Source organism: Manis javanica, chromosome 7, assembly GCF_040802235.1.
Source record: "Manis javanica isolate MJ-LG chromosome 7, MJ_LKY, whole genome shotgun sequence".
NCBI classification, from domain to species: Eukaryota; Metazoa; Chordata; class Mammalia; order Pholidota; family Manidae; genus Manis; species Manis javanica.
In genome coordinates, this window is record NC_133162.1 from 84,766,857 (window position 1) to 84,787,713 (window position 20,857).

General features: G+C 39.0%; 1 protein-coding gene across 13 annotated transcripts in view; it reads right to left on the reverse strand.

Annotated features, from left to right (window-relative positions):
• The window catches only part of MTR (5-methyltetrahydrofolate-homocysteine methyltransferase), a 231,355-nt gene that overhangs the window by 136,591 nt on the left and 73,907 nt on the right, over nt 1-20,857 (reverse strand). For all 13 annotated transcript variants that reach the window (XR_012133305.1, XM_073241249.1, XM_036999299.2 and 10 more), the window contains 3 exons: nt 19,092-19,204; nt 13,210-13,350; nt 9,724-9,909 (listed from right to left, as the gene is read on the reverse strand). Coding sequence is in view for 12 of the 13 variants with exons in the window: in XM_073241249.1 (XP_073097350.1) it covers nt 9,724-9,909; nt 13,210-13,350; nt 19,092-19,204 (440 nt within the window). In the remaining variant the exon portion in view is untranslated. The remainder of the gene's footprint in view (nt 1-9,723; nt 9,910-13,209; nt 13,351-19,091; nt 19,205-20,857) is intronic.

Consider the following 20,857-nt stretch of genomic DNA (forward strand, 5'->3'; position numbering starts at 1 on the left):
GACCAAGTGGGATTCATCCCAGGGATGCAAGGATGGTACAATATTCGAAAATCCATCAACATCATCCACCACATCAACAAAAAGAAAGACAAAAACCACATGATCATCTCCATAGATGCTGAAAAAGCATTTCACAAAATTCAACATCCATTCATGATAAAAACTCTCAGCAAAATGGGAATAGAGGGCAAGTACCTCAACATAATAAAGGCCATATCTCATAAACCCACAGCCAACATTATACTGAACAGCGAGAAGCTGAAAGATTTTCCTCTGAGATCGGGAACTAGACAGGGATGCCCACTCTCCCCACTGCAACTTGACATAGTACTGGAGGTCCTAGCCAAGGCAATCAGATAAAACAAAGAAATACAAGGAATCCAGACTTGTATAGAAGAAGTTAAACTGTCACTATTTGCAGATGACAGGATATTGTACATAAAAAACCCTAAAGACTCCACCCCAAAACTACTAGAACTGATTTCAGAATACAGCAAAGTTGCAGGATACAAAATTAACACACAGAAATCTGTAGCTTTCCTATACACTAACAATGAACCAATAGAAAGAGAAATCAGGAAAACAATTCCATTCACAATTGCATCAAAAAGAATAAAATAACTAGGAATAAATCTAACCAAAGAAGTGAATGCCCTATACTCTGAAAACTACAAGTCACTCTTAAGAGAAATTAAAGGGGACACTAACAAATGGAAACTCATCCCATGCTCGTGGCTAGGAAGAATCAATATCGTCAAAATGGCCATCCTGCCGTAAGCAATATACAGATTTGATGCAATCCCTATGAAACTACCAGCAACATTCTTCAATGAACTGGAACAAATAATTCAAAAATTCATATGGAAACACCAAAGACCCCAAATAGCCAAAGCAATCCTGAGAAAGAAGAATAAAGTAGGGGGGATCTCACTCCCCAACTTCAAGCTCTACTATAAAGCCATAGGAATCAAGACAATTTGGTACTGGCACAAGAACAGAGCCAGAGACCAGTGGAACAGACTAGAGACTCCAGACATTAACCCAAACATATATGGTCAATTAATATTTGACAAAGGAGCCATGGACATACAACGGCAAAATGACAGTCTCTTCAACAGATGGTGCTGGCAAAACTGGACAGCTACATGTAGGAGAATGAAACTGGACCATTGTACAACCCCATATACAAAAGTAAATTCAAAATGGATCAAAGACCTGAATGTAAGTTATGAAACCATTAAACTCGTGGAAAAAAACATAGGCAGAAACCTCTTAGACATAAACATGAGTGACCTCTTCTTGAACATATCTCCCCGGGCAAGGAAAACAACAGCAAAAATGAACAAGTGGGACTATCTTAAGCTGAAAAGCTTCTGTACAGCAAAAGACACCATCAATAGAACAAAAAGGAACCCTACAGTATGGGAGAATATATTTGTAAACGACAGATCCGATAAAGGCTTGACGTCCAAAATATATGAAGAGCTCACACGCCTCAACAAACAAAACTCAAATAATCCAATTAAAAAATGGGCAGAGGAACTGAACAGACAGTTCTCCAAAAAAGAAATACAGATGGCCAACAGACACTTGAAAAGACGCTCCACATCACTAATTATCAGAGAAATGCAAATTAAAACTACAATGAGGTATCACCTCACACCAGTTAGGATGGCTGCCGTCCAAAAGACAAACAACAACAAATGTTGGTGAGGCTGTGGAGAAAGGGGAACCCTCCTACACTGCTGGTGGGAATGTAAATTAGTTCAACCACTGTGGAAAGCAGTATGGAGGTTCATCAAAATGCTCAAAACAGACTTACCATTTGACCCAGGAATTCCACTCCTAGGAATTTACCCTAAGAAAGCAGCAATCAAGTTTGAGAAAGACAGATACACCCCTATGTTTATCGCAGCACTATTTACAATAGCCAAGAATTGGAAGCAACCTAAATGTCCATCGGTAGATGAATGGATAAAGATGTGGTACATATACACAATGGAATACTACTCGGCCATAAGAAGAAGGCAAATCCTACCATTTGCAGCAACATGGATGGACCTGGATGGTATTATGCTCAGTGAAATAAGCCAAGCGGAGAAAGAGAAATACCAAATGTTTTCACTCATCTTTGGAGTATAAGAACAAAGGAAAAACTGAAGGAACAAAACAGCAGCCAAATTACAGAACCCAAAAATGTACTAACAGGTACCAAAGGGAAACAGAATGGGGAGGATGCGTGGGTAGGGAGGGATAAGGGGGGGAAGAAGGGGTGATTAAGATTAGCATGCATGGGGGCGTGTGGGAGAAAGGGGAGGGCTGTACGAGACAGAGAAGACAAGTAGTGATTCTACAACGTTTTGCTATGCTAATGGACAGTGACTGTAAAGGGGTTTATAGCGGGGACCTGGTATAGGGGAGAGCCTAGTAAACACAATATTCTTCATGTAAGTGTAGATTAAAGATAACAAAAAAAAAAAACAAAGAGAAGGGGGATTACTCCCTGATAGGATAAAACTAACTGTAAATCAACGATTAATGCATGCTTTAAATATCCTTAATTTTGATCACTTAAAGGGTGTCAGATGATTGGCTATGGATGTACACTTTTCTGATAATATTCCTTTCTCTTAAAAAAAAAAAAAAACAACAGTTCCTGTGTGGTGATCTCCAATGAGTTCTACACAATGGTATAAAGGGCACATCAAAGTGTGGGCAATGGGTCTGTTTGTGTTTATACAGAGGATCAAAGCCTAATTTGGCTACCCAGAAAATGAACTAAGATACGATATGAAGAAGAACTTCCAACATCCGCACTCTCTGGAAGAGACATACCAGATGATGATCATCAAAAAACCTCAACAAAGATCCAGGTGATGCTGCAGTTGCAGCTGCATTCATCCCACTGGTTCCTGGACTTGCCATTGGAATGAAGAAGGAGATATCTAAGCTGGCCTGTGCATACAGTAAAACAACAAATTTGACTGGATCTATACTGTGGGAACTCAACCAAGAATTAGGAGAAGTGCAAGTTGTAGCGCTCCAAAATCTTACATCTACAGACTATCTACTGTTAAAAGAACATATGGGATGTGAACAGTTCCCAGGAATGGGTTGTTTTAATTTGTCTGATTTCTCTCAGACTGTTCAAGTACAGTTGGACAATATCCATTATATCATAGACAAATTTTCACAAATGCTTAGGGTGCCTAACTGGTTTTCTTGGCTTCACTGGAGATGGCTGGTAATTATAGATCTGCTTTGGTTATGTAACTGTATTCCTCTTATGTTAATGTGTGTGCACAATTTAATTAGTAGTTTAAAACCTATACATGCTTAAGTTACTCTACAAGAAGATATGTCAAAGAAATCATCTATCTTCCCATGTTATCTTCCATCTGCTACTCCTATAGCTTTTCTTCTTCCTTCCTAATTACAACCCTTAAATAGAATTCATGCCTCATATCGAATTCACCGAGTATCATAAATCCTCCAAGTGGTAAAGATTCCTCAAGACAAATGCTGGCTTAGAAGCCACAGGGCACAAATCTGCGAAGAAGTAAAAAGCTAACCTTTTCAAACACTATGGCTTCTCTCTCACTTACCAACTTTACATTTCCCTGTATGGCCCCAGAAGATGACTGGTTAGCCAGAGATGGGTAAGATTCCTCAAGGGAGGAACAACCTCAGACAGGCATAGTTGCAGGGGGGGCCATCAGGTGAGAAATTGGGGATCAAAAGAGGTGAGGCTTAGAACCTCAACCCCCCGTTTTGAGAGAAATCTTCTGCATCCGTGGATGTATTATTGCCCTTGCCTAGCTTGGATTAACACATAGTCTACAGGCACACACCTAATCATCTACATTTGCTCTCTTACAACACTAAACTATGTTTTCTACCTTTATCTTGCATCTACCTACCACTTCAGCATTTTATTAAAAAAATAATAATACCAATAATAGTAAAGGGAGAAATGTGGGATTCACATATAAATCAAGTATAAAAGTCAAACGAATATTCATATTTAACCTGATTGTTTATAGTTCATAATGAGTGATCAAAACCGAAAGTTTTTGTGATGACTGCCCTTGTACTGTTCACCATGTAAGAACTTATTCACTATGTAAGAATTTGTTCACCATGTAAGAACTTGTTCGTTATGCTTCAGAAGATTGGAGACTGATGAGAATTAGGCTGGGGGTGGATTAATGACTGTGCATTGAGCATTGACACCCCTATACAGAATTTTATTGTTGTTAACAACCACTTGATCAATAAATATGAGAGATGCCCTCTCAAAAAAAAAAAAATACATCAAGGGGATCATACACCACGATCAAGTGGGATTCATCCCAGGGATGCAAAGATGGTACAACATTCGAAAATCCATCAACATCATCCACCACATCAACAAAAAGAAGCACAAAAACCACATGATCATCTCCATAGATGCTGAAAAAGCATTCAACAAAATTCAACATCCATTCATGATAAAAACTCTCAACAAAATGGGCACAGAGGGCAAGTACCTCAACATAATAACAGCCATATATGATAAACCCACAGCTAACATCATACTGAACAGCTAGAGGCTGAAAGCATTTCCTCTGAGATCGGGAACAAGACAGGATGCCCACTCTCCTCACTGTTATTCAACGTGGTACTGGAGGTCCTAACCATGGCAATCAGACAAAACAAAGAAATACAAGGAATCCAGATTGGTAAAGAAGTAGTCAAACTGTCACTATTTGCAGATGACATGATATTGTACATAAAAAACCCTAAAGACTCCACTCCAAAACTACTAGAGCTAATATCAGAATTTAGCAAAGTTGCTAAAAGTAGCTTTCCTATACACTAACAATGAAATCAGGAAAACAATTCCATTCACAGTTGCATCAAAAAGAATAAAATACCTAGGAAATAAACTAACCAAGGAAGTGAAAGACTTATACCCTGAAAACTGCAAGACATTCATGAGAGAAATTTAAGAAGATACCAATAAATGGAAACACATCCCATGCTCATGGATAGGAAGAATTAATATTGTCAAAATGGCCATCCTGCCTAAAGCAATCTACAGATTCAATGCAATCCGTACCAAAATACTAACAGCATTCTTCAATGAACTAGAGAAAATCATTCTAAAATTCATATGGAACCACAGAAGACCACGAATAGCCAAAGCAATCCCAAGAAGGAGGAATAAAGCTGGGGGGATTATGCTCCCTAACTTCAAGTTCTAGTACAAAGCCACAGTACTCAAGACAATTTGGTATTGGCACAAGAACAGACCCATAGACCAATGGAACAGACTAGAGGGCCGTGTTATAAACCAAACCATATATGGTTAATTAATATATGATAAAGAAGCCATGGACATACAATGTGGGAAATGACAGCCTCTTCAACAGCTGGTGTTGGCAAAACTGGACAGCTACATGTAAGAGAATGAAAATGGATTACTGTTTAACCCCATACAGAAAAGTAAACTCGAAATGCATCAAAGACCTGAATGTAAGTCATGAAACGATAAAACTCTTAGAAGATTAGAAGACAACATAGGCAAAAATCTCCTGAATATAAGCATGAGCGAGCAACTTCTTCCTGAATGCATCTCCTTGAGTAAGGGAAACAAAAGCAAAAATGAACTCATGGCACTACATCAAACTATAAAGATTTCTGTACGGTAAAGGACACCATCAACAGAACAAAAAGTCATTCTACAGTATGGGAGAATATATTTGTAAATGACATATCCAACAGGGGTTACCATCCAAAATATATAAAGAACTTACATGCCTCAACACCCGATTAACAAATGGGCAGAGGAAATGAAGAGACAGTTCTCCAAAGAAGAAATTCAGATGGCCAACAGACACATGAAAAGATGCTTCCCATCACTAATCATCAAGGAAATGCAAATTAAAACCACAATGAGATATCACCTCACACTAGTAAGGATGGCCAGCATCGAAAAGACTAAAAACAACAAATGCTGGCAAGGATGCGGAAAAAGGGGAACCCTCCTACACTGCTGGTGGTTCAACCATTGTGTAAAGCAATATGGAGGTTCCTCAAAAAACTAAAAATAGAAATACCATTTGACCCGGAAATCCCACTCCTAGGAATTTACACAAGGAATACAACCTCTCAGATTCAAAAAGACAGATGCACCCCTATGTTTATCGCAGCACTTTTTATAATAGCCAAGATATGGAAGCAACCTAAGTGTCCATCAGTAGATGAATGGATTAAGAAGATGTGGTACATGTACACAACAGAATACTATTCAGGCATAAGAAAGAAACAAATCTGACATGGATGGAGCTGGAGGACATTATGCTCAGTGAAATAAGCCAGGCAGAGAAAGACAAGTGCCAAATGATTTTCCTCATTTGTGGAGTATAACAATGAGGCAAAACCACAAGAACAAAATAGCAGAAGACTCAGAGATTCCAAGCAGGAACTAGTGGTTACCAAAAAGGCGGGGTGTGGGAGGGCCTGTAGGGAGGGAGGGAGTAGGGGACTGAGGGGTATTATGTTTAGTACACATGGTGTGGGGGATCACAGGGAAAACAGTGTAGTACAGAGACGGCAAATAGTGAATATGTGGCATCTTACTACACTGATGGACAGTGCATTGCGGTATGGGTGGGGACTTGATAATATAGGTAAATGTAGTGACCACATTGTTTTTTCATGTGAAACCTTCATATGAGTGTATATCAATAATATCTTAATAAAATAATTTTTAAAAAAAAGAACCACAGGTTAGAATAACACTAGACTTCTTACCATTACCAGTGGAAATGGAGGCAATGGATCATGCTTTTAAACCATGGAGAAAATAATTTTAGGCTTGTAGTCCTATACCCATACAATTGTCGATTCATTATAAAAGTAGAATAAAGCCATTTTTCAAACACCTGCAATTTCAAAACATTTACTGCCATCTTTCTTTCACAAAATGCTACCAGAGGAGGCATTCCACCCAACAAGGAAATTATGAGATCTAAAAACCTAAGAGAGAGGCAAGAAGAATCCCAGGATGAGGTGAGGCTGTGCCACCAGCTGACTGAGTCATGTCAGAACATGTCGGAGACTCAGAGAGAGAACTGCTCAAGAAATTAAAATAATGGTCTACTGAATATGTTTTGATACAATGGGTGGTGGATATTTATACAACTAGAGGATAGTTTAAAGATGAAATATACAAGAAACAAAGAAACCAGTAAGATAAATATTAACTCCCTGGGAAACAAGAGTACAGAAAAGGAAATGGAATCCTGGTATACTACCACATCTCAGCCTTATTCTGCTTAATAATGTAAGCCCTGAAAATAGTTATAACTAAAATTAACTGTTTGGGGAGGTGGGGGTGGGGATAAAAATAAAGATGTGTGTTGTGGGTATAAAGAATAGTAAAAAGGCCAAATCCTTAACCACTGACGGCAGGCAATAAATAATTAAAACTGGAATTTGAAGTGAGGCAAATGCTATAAGAATCAGGTAAAAATGTTGCAAATGGTTCCCTCTGAGGACCTGCAGGGCTGGTGTTTCTGTTTTTCATAAAAAGACTTCTAGAACTATGGCAAGAGTTTCAGCATATTACAGTAGTAGTGGTAGATAACTAGATGCAACTTTTCAGAGCAAGAGTTTAACAATATGCATCTAAATGTTAAATGTCCACATCTAGCAATCCCACTAAGAAAATCATTCTACAAGGGGAAAACGGCTCCATGAATTAGGATAGTCATTGGTCATTTGTTCATTCTACTAAAAAATTAGAAACAACCACAATTTCATTCAATAATAGACCAAGTAAAACATACTTGAATATAATGCAACCATAAAAGATGGAATTAACCCATGTTTACTAAGATGGGAAAATGCCAACATTCTACTGGAGTGGAGGGCAAGAGTTATAGAAAGGCAGATGTATTCTCATTTATCCCACATTTTTAGATTGCTAGAACTTCTTTAGTTCTTCCCCTAAATGGCCTGTGGGTTTCTCATTTTATTCATGTTTTCAAATGTTTCTTTTTTAGAGGGGCTGTACAAGACCACTTTTTCTAAAATAACCAACTCTTCCTGACAGGCTTACCCTGGATTCTTCTCCCCAGTCATATAGGACAGGTCTTGAATAGAGGCACCAGGTCTCCTGGGCTTACTCCTAGCACTACCACTTGCTGCCTGTGTGACAACGGTGGGCCAGGCATATCTCTGCGCTTTGGTTTCCACCCATGGATTACAAAAGCATTAAGAATATATACCCAACATTTACATGGTGGAGGAAAAACTGATTTAATATTTGTAGTGTTCTTGCTTGGTAGGAGTAAAGGTTCAATATTTCTTCATTATCAAAGTTGTCTCTTTTGTGCTTTTCTGTATTACTTCAATTTTTCTTACGGTGAAGATGTATCTTTTGTACAAAGATTATTACATGTGTTAAGAACAAATATAAAAAACAGACAGAGAAAGAAAAGGACATATAATCCTACCACTGGTCAGTTATACAAAGAAGTCAATATGTCCCCATCCGAGACCAGCCGTACTCTCCCGTTAATGACAAGCAAACTTTTTTCGCTGATGACACTGACATGCATATATCCATGTAAATGCCTTTTTATTAAGTAAAACAAGGATAGTGTCACTTATTTTTTTCACTTTTCAACATATTTTAGACATGACCTCATTCTTTTTACTGCTGCACAGTATTCTATATGGCATGTAGAAACATTTAAGCATTTCCCTATTAATGGACACTTAAGCATGTTGTCATTTTCTTGCTACCATATTGCTGCAGTGAATGTGAATTCAGACCCTTACATACCCAACCTACTGCAAGATTGCCATGAGGGGCTGAATCATAAGGCAATGGGTATTTTTAATTGCTTCAAATAAAATATTGAATAGATACAAAAATATTTATAGAAGTCACGTGAGGTACAAAACAATACAATAATCACTGCTCACCCATAATTAAACTATCATTGTCTGACACTTCCACTGCCCCTCTCTGACTCCATGGCAGGGAGGGACATTAAGAGAGCTGCCTTATAGCAATTCTTGACCAATGTTTTTTTATTAGATAAAAGAAACTAATATCTCACTATTGTTTCATGTTTTATTTCTTTAAATATTACAAAATGTAGTCTCTTCTCACAGATTTATTTGTTATTTGTATTTCTTTTTTTATAAAAGTGCTTATTCCTTACCTTTGTTCACTATTCTATTGAGTTAGCTGGGGTATTTAACTTTCTGATTTATAGAAACTCTTTGCGCGTTAGGGTTATTATCCTACTGCTATTACTCACATCGTAAACAGCATCATGTCTTTCACCATACAAAGTGTTACATCTTTACATACATGGGTCTATCCCTTTTCTTTCTGACTTCTCAAGTTTAGATGAGTATTCTCATACATTCTTTAGAATTTGTTTTTTACATTTAGATCTTTAATTGATGTAGATTTTATTTTAGTATATATTAGGAAACAGGGCTCTAGCTTTATTTTCCTCTAAATGCATAGACAGTTGTTCCAACAGCATTAATTGAATAATTCCTTTCTCCTTGACTTAAAGACCTTATTATACAGCCAATTTTCATATGCAGTATGTGTACATATGTGTGTGCATGTGTGTGTTGGACTCAGTTCTCTGCCACTACTCTGTCTATCCCGTGTAACACAATGGAATTCAGTCAAAAGAAATCACTCACCTGTCCTTCTTCATCAAAAGCCATGACCACCACAGCAGCTCCAAACTTCTTAATCTTCCGGGTCTTCTCCAGGAAGTCATCCTCTCCCTCCTTCAGGCTAATGCTATTGACGATGCACTTCCCTTGGCAGCACTTCAACCCGGCTTCAATCACAGCAAAGTTGGAAGAGTCAATGCATAAGGGCACCTGGAATCAGAAGGACAAGAAAATCAGAAAGTCAAGTCAGCATAAATTCCCTTTCAAGGGCTGATAGACTCCCTATTTCTTCTGTAGGGAAGCAGCAAACAATAACAGTAGTGTGTGACAGAAATAGGACTTTAATGTACTTGTTCTTAAAGCCCAAAATACTTAGAGTAATTCTGGTCTTATGAGAGACCCCATGCCTGGGCCAGAAATCATAACTCAAAGACCACAGCTAAACACAAAATGGTCAGTTTGCTGGCTTCAGTACTAGTTCATGCTTTCAAGTGCCTACACCATGAGGCAAACACCCCTAACAGGATTCAGATATCCCTAATCTGACTCTGGAATTAATGTTTAGCTTCACACCCTTCAGAACAGACCTCCAGTCAAGTAATTCAAATTCGGTCTTCCCTTTAGAAAATCAAGTTCCTGAATGGAAGAAAATATGGTTTTACTTAGACTGGAAAAGTAGATGTAAATACAACAAATGCATATAAATAAAATGACAGACAATATTGGGCTACACAGATGAGAACAGCTTTATTTTTAACAGTGTCCATACATTCGTGCCTCTGCTCCAGAAGAGGCAAAAATAAGGGCTTCGAGGAAGGACTAGATTCATGCAAAGAAATGGAACAGGGCAGCTGATCTAAGCCCCGTTATTTAATTCATTCAATAAATAATCAAGTGACGACATCAGCCCCCATGGCAGATTTGGGATCAATGGTAAGGTAGGGAAATCCCTGGCTTCACCAAACTTACAAAGGTAAATGATTAAACGAGTAATGGCATAAAGTGTGGGAAATGCTAGAGCACAACAGAAGCTCAGAGTGCCAGGAAAGCATATTCCAGAGGCACCCAACCCCATCTATGACACAGAGAAAGTGCAGAGGGAGAATTCAGGGAAAGGTTTCCCAGCTAGTCAACTCGGGAAAGGTTTCCCAGCTAGTCAACTCTTCCGTAAGCCACACCTCCAAAGGAAAGCAAAATAGCTCAAGGAGTCCATCCATTTTGCTCTTTGTCAGCATGCTAGTAATGAAAGGTCGGCTAGCAGAAGGGTCAGATGCAATAACAATACCTGGTCAATGCTTTACAGCGCTTGCTGCCAGCTTGGTGTCCCCAGCTCTGCTAGCAAAAATATGCTGGGCATACATTTTACGCTGTACTGCAACTGGTTAAGATTTGATCTAAATAAATTTTGGTTATAGGCCAAAACCAGGAAAAATAGGAAAAAATTAGTATAGCAATCAGAACACTAATTAAAAATGTCTTAAGCTACATGGGGTCCTTCACAGTTAACAAGGCACTTTCATCTTTAGAATTCACGAGTCAGACAAAGCAGGTATGATTATTCCTACTTCCGAGATGAGTTAGGAAACAGGCCAGTAGCTAATCCACTTATCTGGGACAGTAAGGAGAGTCCTCCAGCTCCCCGCACAGTCTTCTTTCCAGTACTCAGCCAATAAACTGCTCCCCACTGATTCTGACTGGCTTTGCACAGTCATCGGGCTTCTCAGCACCTTAAATTCTCAAAATATTTACACCCAGAGGAGTGATGAGGTATTTTATTTTATTTTTATTTATTTTTTTTTTAAGAGAAAGGAATATTATCAGAAAAACGTACTGCCATAGCTGATCATCTGACACCCTTTAAATGATCAAAATGAAGGATATTTAAAGCATGCATTAATCGGTGATTTGCAGTTAGTTCTATCCTATCAGGGAATAATCCCCCTTTTCTTTCTTTCTTTTTTTTTGTTATCATTAATCTACAATTACATGAAGAACATTATGTTTACTAGGCTCTCCCCTATACCAGGTCCCCCCCCACAAACCCCCTTACAGTCACTGTCCATCAGCATAGCAAAATGTTGTATAATCACTACTTGTCTTCTCTGTGTTGTACAGCTGATTTACAGTATTATATTCATTTCAGATGTACAAGATAGTGATTAGACAACTATATATATATATTTTTTTTTTTTTGAGAGGGCATCTCTCATATTTATTGATCATATGGTTGTAACAACAATAAAATTCTGTACAGGGGACTCAATGCACAATCATTAATCAACCCCAAACCTAATTCTCAACAGTCTCCAATCTTCTGAAGCTTAATGAACAAGTTTTTACATGGTGAACAGTGCAAAGGCAGTCATATCACAGAAACTTTCGGTTTTGATCACACATCATGAACTATAAACAATCAGGTCAATTATGATTATTCGTTTGATTTCTATACTTGATTTATATGTGAATCCCACATTTCTCCCTTATTATTTTTTTTTAATAAAATGCGGAAGTGGTAGGTAGATGCAAGATAAAGGTAGAAAACATAGTTTAGTGCTATAAGAGGGCAAATGTAGATGATCAGGTGTGTGCCTATAGACTAAGTATTAATCCAAGCTAGACAAGGGCAACAAAACATCCACGGATGCAGAATATTTCTCTCAAAACACGGGGGGTGAGGTTCTAAGCCTCACCTCTGTTGATTCCCAATTTCTCACCTGATGGTCCCCCTGCGACTGTGCCTGTCTGAGGTTGTTCCTCCCTTGAGGAATCTTACCGTCTCTGGCTAACCAGTCACCTTCCGTTATGAGGTATTTTAGTAAGGAGTTTTAAGACACAAATGAAGGAGGGTTAATGTAATTCACTGCTTATAAGACTTCCAACTTAGGCATTTACTGAAGCCTAATGAAAAACTGACAGTCTTTAAAAAAAGAACTTAAAATCACTCCTCATCACAAATTCAATGGTAGAGAAATGAAGTGAAATTTTTAAAAAGATTAAAACAAAAATTAACTTTCATCTTTTAAAGAATAAATGTAAAAGCTGACATAATACCTTGATTAAAGCTCATTTTACAATTTTGTCTATTCTGATAATCCTAAAAAAGTCTCTTCTTCCTGCAATAAGGAAGAATTAACTGAGTTTTCCTGTCTATTACAGGAATGGAAATAACGATTAGTAGGTACGGTGAGTATATTCTTTAGAGACATAAGAAGTGGGTTCTTAGTCAATCTAGACATCAGAGGAAAGAAACTCTATGAGTTCTTGTGACTAGTTCCAGAAATCTTGGAAACAGCCAAGCTGAAGTCACATCTCTCTCTGAAGTCTGGTTTATATAAAAAGGTTACCATTAAGCAAGAAAACTGACAATCAGAAATTTCTGGTTTTCAAAGTAGTATTTCAAAGTAGGAAAATAGCTAGCATATCAGACAGCAAATCCATAGGACAACAAAGTTAAATGAGTGACAGAGTGAGACGTGTAAATACCCTTGATGAATAAAAATTCTGTACAACCTTGGCAATGTCAGGCTCAGAAGCAATGAAGTTGCAAAATCTGGTCATTGCACTTGAACCATCCAGCATGCCATCATCCATGTTGATATCCAACACCTGGGCTCCCATTTCCACCTGTGTCTTGGCAACACTCAGTGCTTCCTGAAGAAAGAATACAAGAGGAAGCAGTGTTAGGAGAATACTGCTTGAGAGAAGGTTAACAACAGTAATACTTCACCATCCACAGTAGGCCTTCAAAGTAACCAGCCTCCCAACCAGCTCTGGCCTGCTCTCCTCCTGTCAGTCCGCACAGATTAACCTTTCTGAAACAGCTCTTCTGTCACATCCTTCCACTATACAGAATCCACTGAGGCTCGGTTTTCCTGCCATGAAGAATTCAAACTCCTCAGCCCAGCATTCATAGCCCCCTGTGACCTAGCCCTATCTTCTCACCCTGCTGAGCTCCCTCCTCCTACCCTCTGGTAGCCTTCAACCAGCCAAGTTTGTTCGCACTTTGCATCACAGATCATGTTGTCCCCTCCGCTTGGAATACAATCTCCTTCCCTTCTGTATTAAGACCCAGCTCAAGTCTCCTCTCCTCCAAGAAAAGTCCATAGAGAAACCACCCAAACTTAAGCAGCTTTTCAGCTGCCAAAACATGCAAAGCAGTCATTGCAGGCTGTTGGTAAGAGTTACATGAAATAGGAGTTAAATAAATTTTCAGCAGTTTTTTATACTGAAAGACTTTCAAATCCTTTAATACGTTACTATACACTTCAAATCTCTAAGAACAGAATCCAACAGCATTCTCACCTATGACCATTTAAGGAATATCTTGTAGGATCAGTGTTCCAGGGAACATACTTTGGAAAACACTTCTTATTCCACAATGATCTGCTTGCTGCCTCTAAACTTCAATAACAATTTTATTCATTATCACATGATTTATTACATTATCCTCACATAATCCTCAGGATTTATTTATTACATAATTCTCATTTATTACATAATCCTCAGGATTGAATGAGTTATTAGCTTCTTCCTCAAAACAGATTTTAAATGTTTGGAGAAATCTACAAAGTTCTTGTATGTCTTTCACTCTCTTTTGAACAATGCTGGGCAAAATAAACATGTTTTATGTTTTCTAACAAACAGAGTTTCTCTTATTTAAGTCTTCATTGTACAATTCATGCATGATAAAATAAGTGCAAAATCAGTCCTAATTTTTTCTTAGCAGAAAGAAAACCAAATAAAAATTTTTAGCAGTGATTGTGACAGAATAGGCATGAGACAGATACTTTGGCCTATGCCACAAGGAAAGAACAGTCACAATGACCCAAGATCTCACAGAGAAAAAGGATCACAACAAAATTCAGCAACTCAAAAGAGCAATTTTCAGGATCAGCCATGTATTAAATACTATAAGGAATAAAAAGTACAAGTCACCATCCCTGTTCTGGAAGGACTTACATCTAGTGGGGGCATATGACACGGCCACATAAAACCTACCAGCACTGCTATCTAAGGTGTGAGTCCAATGCCAAGATGGCCTAAACAGCAGGAAGGAGCAAGACTTCTGTGAACTGGGAAAGGATAAGCAACCTGTCTGCTTGGGGTGGACTGGAAGAAGAAAGAGGACACAGCAAGTGACCACAGCTCAAAGGACTTGGGAAATAAAGACACTAATACCTGATTTTCTACTTTATTAGCATCATCAAACAATAGCTTGGAGGGACAACCCTACCCAACAAACTCAGAGATGAAGTGATTTATTTAAAAAAGCACAAGTTGAGCAAAAAGACAGGACTGGAACTTCTTTCAGGTCAGTGTTCTTTCCATTAAACCTCAGAGCCTTAAGGAATCACCACGGAAAACTAGCATGGAATGAGGATCTCTCCTGCCCATACCCCCTTCTGCTTCTACTGCCTCCTCCTCTGTCCTGGGACAGAGCACACTGGGGCAGGGCATGGGCTTGATGGACTGGAGGTCTATCATTTACTTGTTGTCTAACAACAGGGGAGCAGTTTAACCTCCCCACAGGCCTCCAACTCCACATCTGTAAAGTGGGATAGAGACAGTATCTGTCTCATAGGTCTGTGAAGAGCAAACAAGGAATGATGGGAAGTGTCAGCACAGTGCCATGCATCTAGTTAAGCCCTTATTAAATGATAGATATCATTACTCCCACCTGTTTGCTTCTTCCTAAAAGGTCCTCTGTTCTTGTACCTATCCAATCTGAGAGCTCAAAGAGGGACACTACACGATGGTCATAAAAATTAAAACATAAATATAAACACTGCCAATAAAAGAACACTATATAAACATGAAGGGCCATAAGGGCATCAGAAGGGAACAGATGTGAACAAAGGCACAGAGGCAGAAGCAGGCCTCCTGAAATGTTCAGTAACAGGTAAGGGTGTGAAGACCATTTGAGGCCTAAGTGGAGAGGACTGAATGACGGCCTGAGGGATTTGGATTTTATCCTATATGCTAAAAAATATATGATATTTTTGTGAAAGCTTCTGAACTGGGCAAACTATGAGAGAAGCATGTGGTGGCAGTGAGTAACAGCAGGAATGAAGGGAAGTGGACTGACAGGAACCTGTTAACCAGGCCCTATTAATGTGCTCAGAGTGATGCCTCCATGGGAGGCCATGGAGTAGGCCAGTCCAGAAAGGATGCTATGTGATGAAAACTAAGTCTACTTTGATACTGACTTCTGAAGATCTATTTCCTAAAGAATACAAACTGTTAAAGTGAATGACGTTTGATAATAAAAATAACTCATAGTTAAAGCCCAGACCAAATTCCTCCATTTTTAACTTCATATTTGCATAAGAAAAAAAACCTATCCAGATGTTTAGGGTAGAATCTATTTGGATTAACTTTTGCTCATTCAGAGTGACTGAGCTTAAAAATACTGTGGCAACTCTTCAACAGATGGTGCTGGCAAAACTGGACAGCTACATGTAAGAGAATGAAACTGGATCACTGTCTAACCCCATACACAAAAGTCAATTCGAAATGGATCAAAGACCTGAATGTAAGTCATGAAAACATAAAACTCTTAGAAACAAACATAGGCAAAAATCTCTTGGACACAAACATGAGTGACTTCTTCATGAATATATCTCCCCGGACAAGGGAAACAAAAGCAAAAATGAACAAGTAGAACTATATCAAGCTGAAAAGCTTCTGTACAGCAAAGGACACCATCAATAGAACAAAAAGGTATCCTACAGTATGGGAGAATATATTCATAAATGACAGATCCAATAAAGTGTTGACATATAAAATATATAAAGAGCTTACACACCTCAACAAAAAGCAAATAATACAATTAAAAAATGGGTAGAGGAGCTGAACAGACACTTCTCCAAAGAAGAAATATGAAAAGATGTTCCACATCACTTGTCATCAGAGAAATGCAAATTAAAACCACAATGAGATTTCACCTCACACTAGTAAGGATCGCCACCATCCAAAAGACAAATAACAACACATGTTGGTGAGGTTGTGGAGAAAGGGGAACCCTCCTACACTGCTGGTGGGAATGTAAATTAGTTCAACCATTGTGGAAAGCGGTATGGAGGTTCCTCAAAAAGCTCAAAATAGAAATACCATTTGACCCAGGAATTCCACTTCTAGGAATTTACCCTAAGAATGCAGCAGCCCAGTTTGAAAAAGACAGATGCACCCCTATGTTTATTGCAGCATTATTTACAATAGCCAAGAAATGGAAGCAACCTAAATGTCCATCAATAGATGAATGGATAAAGAAGATGTGGTACATATACACAATGGAATATTATTCAGCCATAAGAAGAAAACAAATCCTACCATTTGCAACAACATGGATGGAGCTAGAGGGTATTATGCTCAGTGAAATAAGTCAGGCGGAGAAAGACAAGTACCAAATGATTTCACTCATATGTGGAGCATCAGAACAAAGAAAAACTGAAGGAACAAAAGAGCAGCAGAATCACAGAACCCAATGGACCAACGGTTACCAAAGGGAAAGGGACTGGGCAGGAGGGGTGGGAAGGGAGGGATAAGGGCAGGGAAAAAGAAAAGGGGCCTTATGATTAGCATGTATAATGTTGGGGGGGGAGGCATGAGAGGGCTATGCAACATAGAGAAGACAAGTAGTGAGTCTACAGCATCTTACTATGCTGATGGACAGTGACTGTAATGAGGTTTGTGGGGGGTGGAGTTGGTGAAGGGGGAGTCTAGTAACCATAATGTTCTTCATGTAATTGTAGATTAATGATAATAAAATGAATAAAAAAAATACTGTGGCTAAATTATCAGGTAAACTTTCCAAGGTAGGGCCTGTTCATTCTTTCGTGTTTGTTTTTGTCCCCAGCTAAAAGAATCCATAAAACCTCATCAGTGTTTGATTTTGTATTGAGGAAATGACTGGGAATTTTCTTAGCTTTTCCCTTCCCTAGAAGGATTTGTGAGAAGCCAAAGTGAATAGTGATACACAGAAAAATAACATGAGCAGGTGGAGAGAGAATAAAGCCAGTAAAGCCTAATAAAAGGGACTCAAAGAGTTAGCCAGATAAAACTAGAAAGCTAGAAAGGACTCAAAGAGTTAGTGAGTTAATCAGCTGAAGTTCCAAAGGTCAGGAGTGACTTAGAATGTCTGGATATTTCCTAGATAAAGAAAAGTATCTGAGCACAGCCCCTGTCTTCACTGTACTAATTAGATCATGCCATTGTAAAATCTAATTGGCCTGCATAAAGGCCCAGCTTATTCTTTAACTTAACCTATATGTCGTTTTTCCCTCTTCTTCCAGCCATTAATCAAGTGACTTTGTAACCAGGGCAGGAGACAGACCTTGGAAGTGGAAATAAACCTACATGGACAAAGAATGCGGAGATCCAGGCCAACACAGTCACCTACATAACCCTATTCTTAAAACAGAACTTCAAAGGAATTATAAATCCCCTGTATACATCATGCCTTATGCTGACCCTTACCCAAGAAGTCCTATAAAACTCCAGACCCTAAATTCCTAAGCGTGCCTCCTCTCTGAGGTGCCCGAACTCACCTTTCTTCAGGTGTGTCACTCTCTCTGTTCTACTCCGGGTAAGTAGGGAGGGGTTACTGAGATCTCCGATTTGGGCTTGCAAGTTCCCATTGCCTGGGTGACCCAGACAGGACTGCAGCTATACAATCATGCTCCTTATTAGCCTGCCTGAAAATCTCCTTTCTTTGCCTTTGGGAAGTCCTCAGAACATAGTCTCACTCCATCCAATGCTCTGCAGCTCCCCCAAATCCTGGAGTGGTAGGGACTCAGGTTCCATGCTGTGTAGTTTCAAGCAGACGCTGGATGCCAGGTGACCCTGGCTTTAGGAGTTGGCAAGGGATGTGCCCTATGCTGAGCAGTTCAATGAGCTTCCCTTTCCTCCCCCTGTTTTTCCTTCTTCTCTGCTTTATTCAAGTAAACCTGCCTTTGTCTACTTTGACTCTGGCCCTGTCTTCCCTTGGAGTATATTCAAATAAAACTTTCATTCTGCTTCACTATTGTGTCTCTGCCCTTCAATTTGTTGTTGCAGCAGAGACAAGAACCAAGGAGAATAAACTCAACCCCCAAAAAATAGTATTCGCAAATTTTTTAACTTTTCACAATTAACAAAAATAGATAGAGCCTGGAACCCTCCCATCTCATCCCACTTCATACCCAGAATACAGCACTTTCTGACAAATATTAACAATAGAAACTCAGTTTCTTGAAGCCTCACCCTCCCATCAGCCCAGCCTGCTGCAAATACACATTACTATTCTCACATACCCAGCTCTGCTACTAATGCTACCAAAGGCAGAGCTGTTTCATTTACATGCTGTCTGGCTGGAGACATGGCGGATGCCTCAAGGGTCTTACGAAGATGCTCACCTCATAGTTTCCTGCCATGATGAGTTTAGCAAATTTCTTGGATCCTGCAACGTTACAGCGTTCTCCAATGTTAACGAAGTTGGTATATGGTCCAATCCTGAAGGGCTCTAGACCTTAAAAGGAGAAGCATTTTGAAAAATTTCTGAAAATGCATACGCTGACATGAGACAGACAGAAAACACATGTTTTCATGAGAAAGAGAAGTTTCTGTACCACAGTTCATCTGACTTGATAGGAGAACCAATGTGGAAATAGGATGATGGCCTTCTCCCCTAGGTATATTTACACGCACAAAGACTGTATGTTGCAGATACATTTACAACCAGAACTCTTCAAAAGAAGAAATATTTCAGGGTTTTTAATTGTAAATTTCTCGAAAGAGCTGATTCATACCAGTTCTGAGAAGTAAGGGAAAAATATCACATCCCTATTTAACCAAGAGCCTGGGGCAAAAGTCATTAAGTCAGAATCAAATGGCCTGCTCCACAGCTGCCCACTCAATATCAGCTTGAAGTCAGATGGAGTGAACTTTCTTAATCTCACCAAGAATTTTACCTCATTTCTTTGATCCAGAGGCTAAGAACCCACAACTGGCAAGGGCAAATTGAGTCACGGGGAAGGACCCCGGCCCTGGAACACAGGACATGCTGTGGCAGGCCTACCATTCATGAGCTGACTCTGGGCAAGCCACTCAGGCTACTTGCACCTCTCTCCTCATTGCTAAGGGGTAATAACATCTCCCCACTTACAGGCCAATTTAGGGCAGGTATCAGCTAATGAATGTGGGTATGATATGCAGACATAAAAGCAACATTCAGGGTAAAGTATCACTACAGAGAAGCCAGTTTTGTTCTACTCATTAAATAAAGTATTAGGAGAGTGAGTCTTGCTGGATGGTTACAGGCAGGTTCTGGGGACAGGCAGCCTCACAAAGTCCTGCCCGGCTATCTCAGTGAACAGCTCGGGTGACGCTGCTCACAGCCTCTGTTCTTATAAACAGACACAGTACAAGTATGGTTTTTCATGCTTTTTTCACACATCATTTCATAGTGTTATTGTAAAAATGAGACTAGATAACATTGATATGCACAAAGTTATCACCAGCAATCATAACTGTTGTTAATAAAAGAAAATGGCTTTGAGTCCTTTGCCGAGGCACTAGCTAAGAAAGAGATTATCAGGAAGAGGAAAACAATGAATAATGATATGAGTAATTATAGAACTATTCCTGGTTGACTGTTCATAGACTGGAGAGGCCATGGCTTCCCAGTTTGGGCCTGTGACCTCCCTTTTCCTTGGCAATGACCCCAGTGGCCTCACCCTCCATGCTAGACTGGTGAAACCCTGATGCTTAGGCAGGCCCTGAGCTTCACAGACAGAGAGGAGCATCAACATTTAAATGCCGAAAAGCTCTGCATCACTGCCCTAAAACCTTTCCACACAAAGCACTTTGTATCTGGTGTGAATGTGAAGTATCTGATATAAAAACTACATTTTCCTAATTTGCAATTTATAAAAGAACAATTTTTTAAAAGTGCACTTGAAGTCATTCTTTTAAAACTGATTGAAAGGGATTTTTTAAGGCAATTAAGAAACATCACCTGAAAGTCAAATCAGAAAAAAAGAATTCTTTTATTCTTACATACAAATTCTTTTAAAAAAACAATATCTAAATGAGTCTCTTGTTTCAATTTTGGCTACGTTTGACTATTTTTTTTTTTTTGAGAGGGCATCTCTCATATTTATTGATCAAATGGTTGTTAACA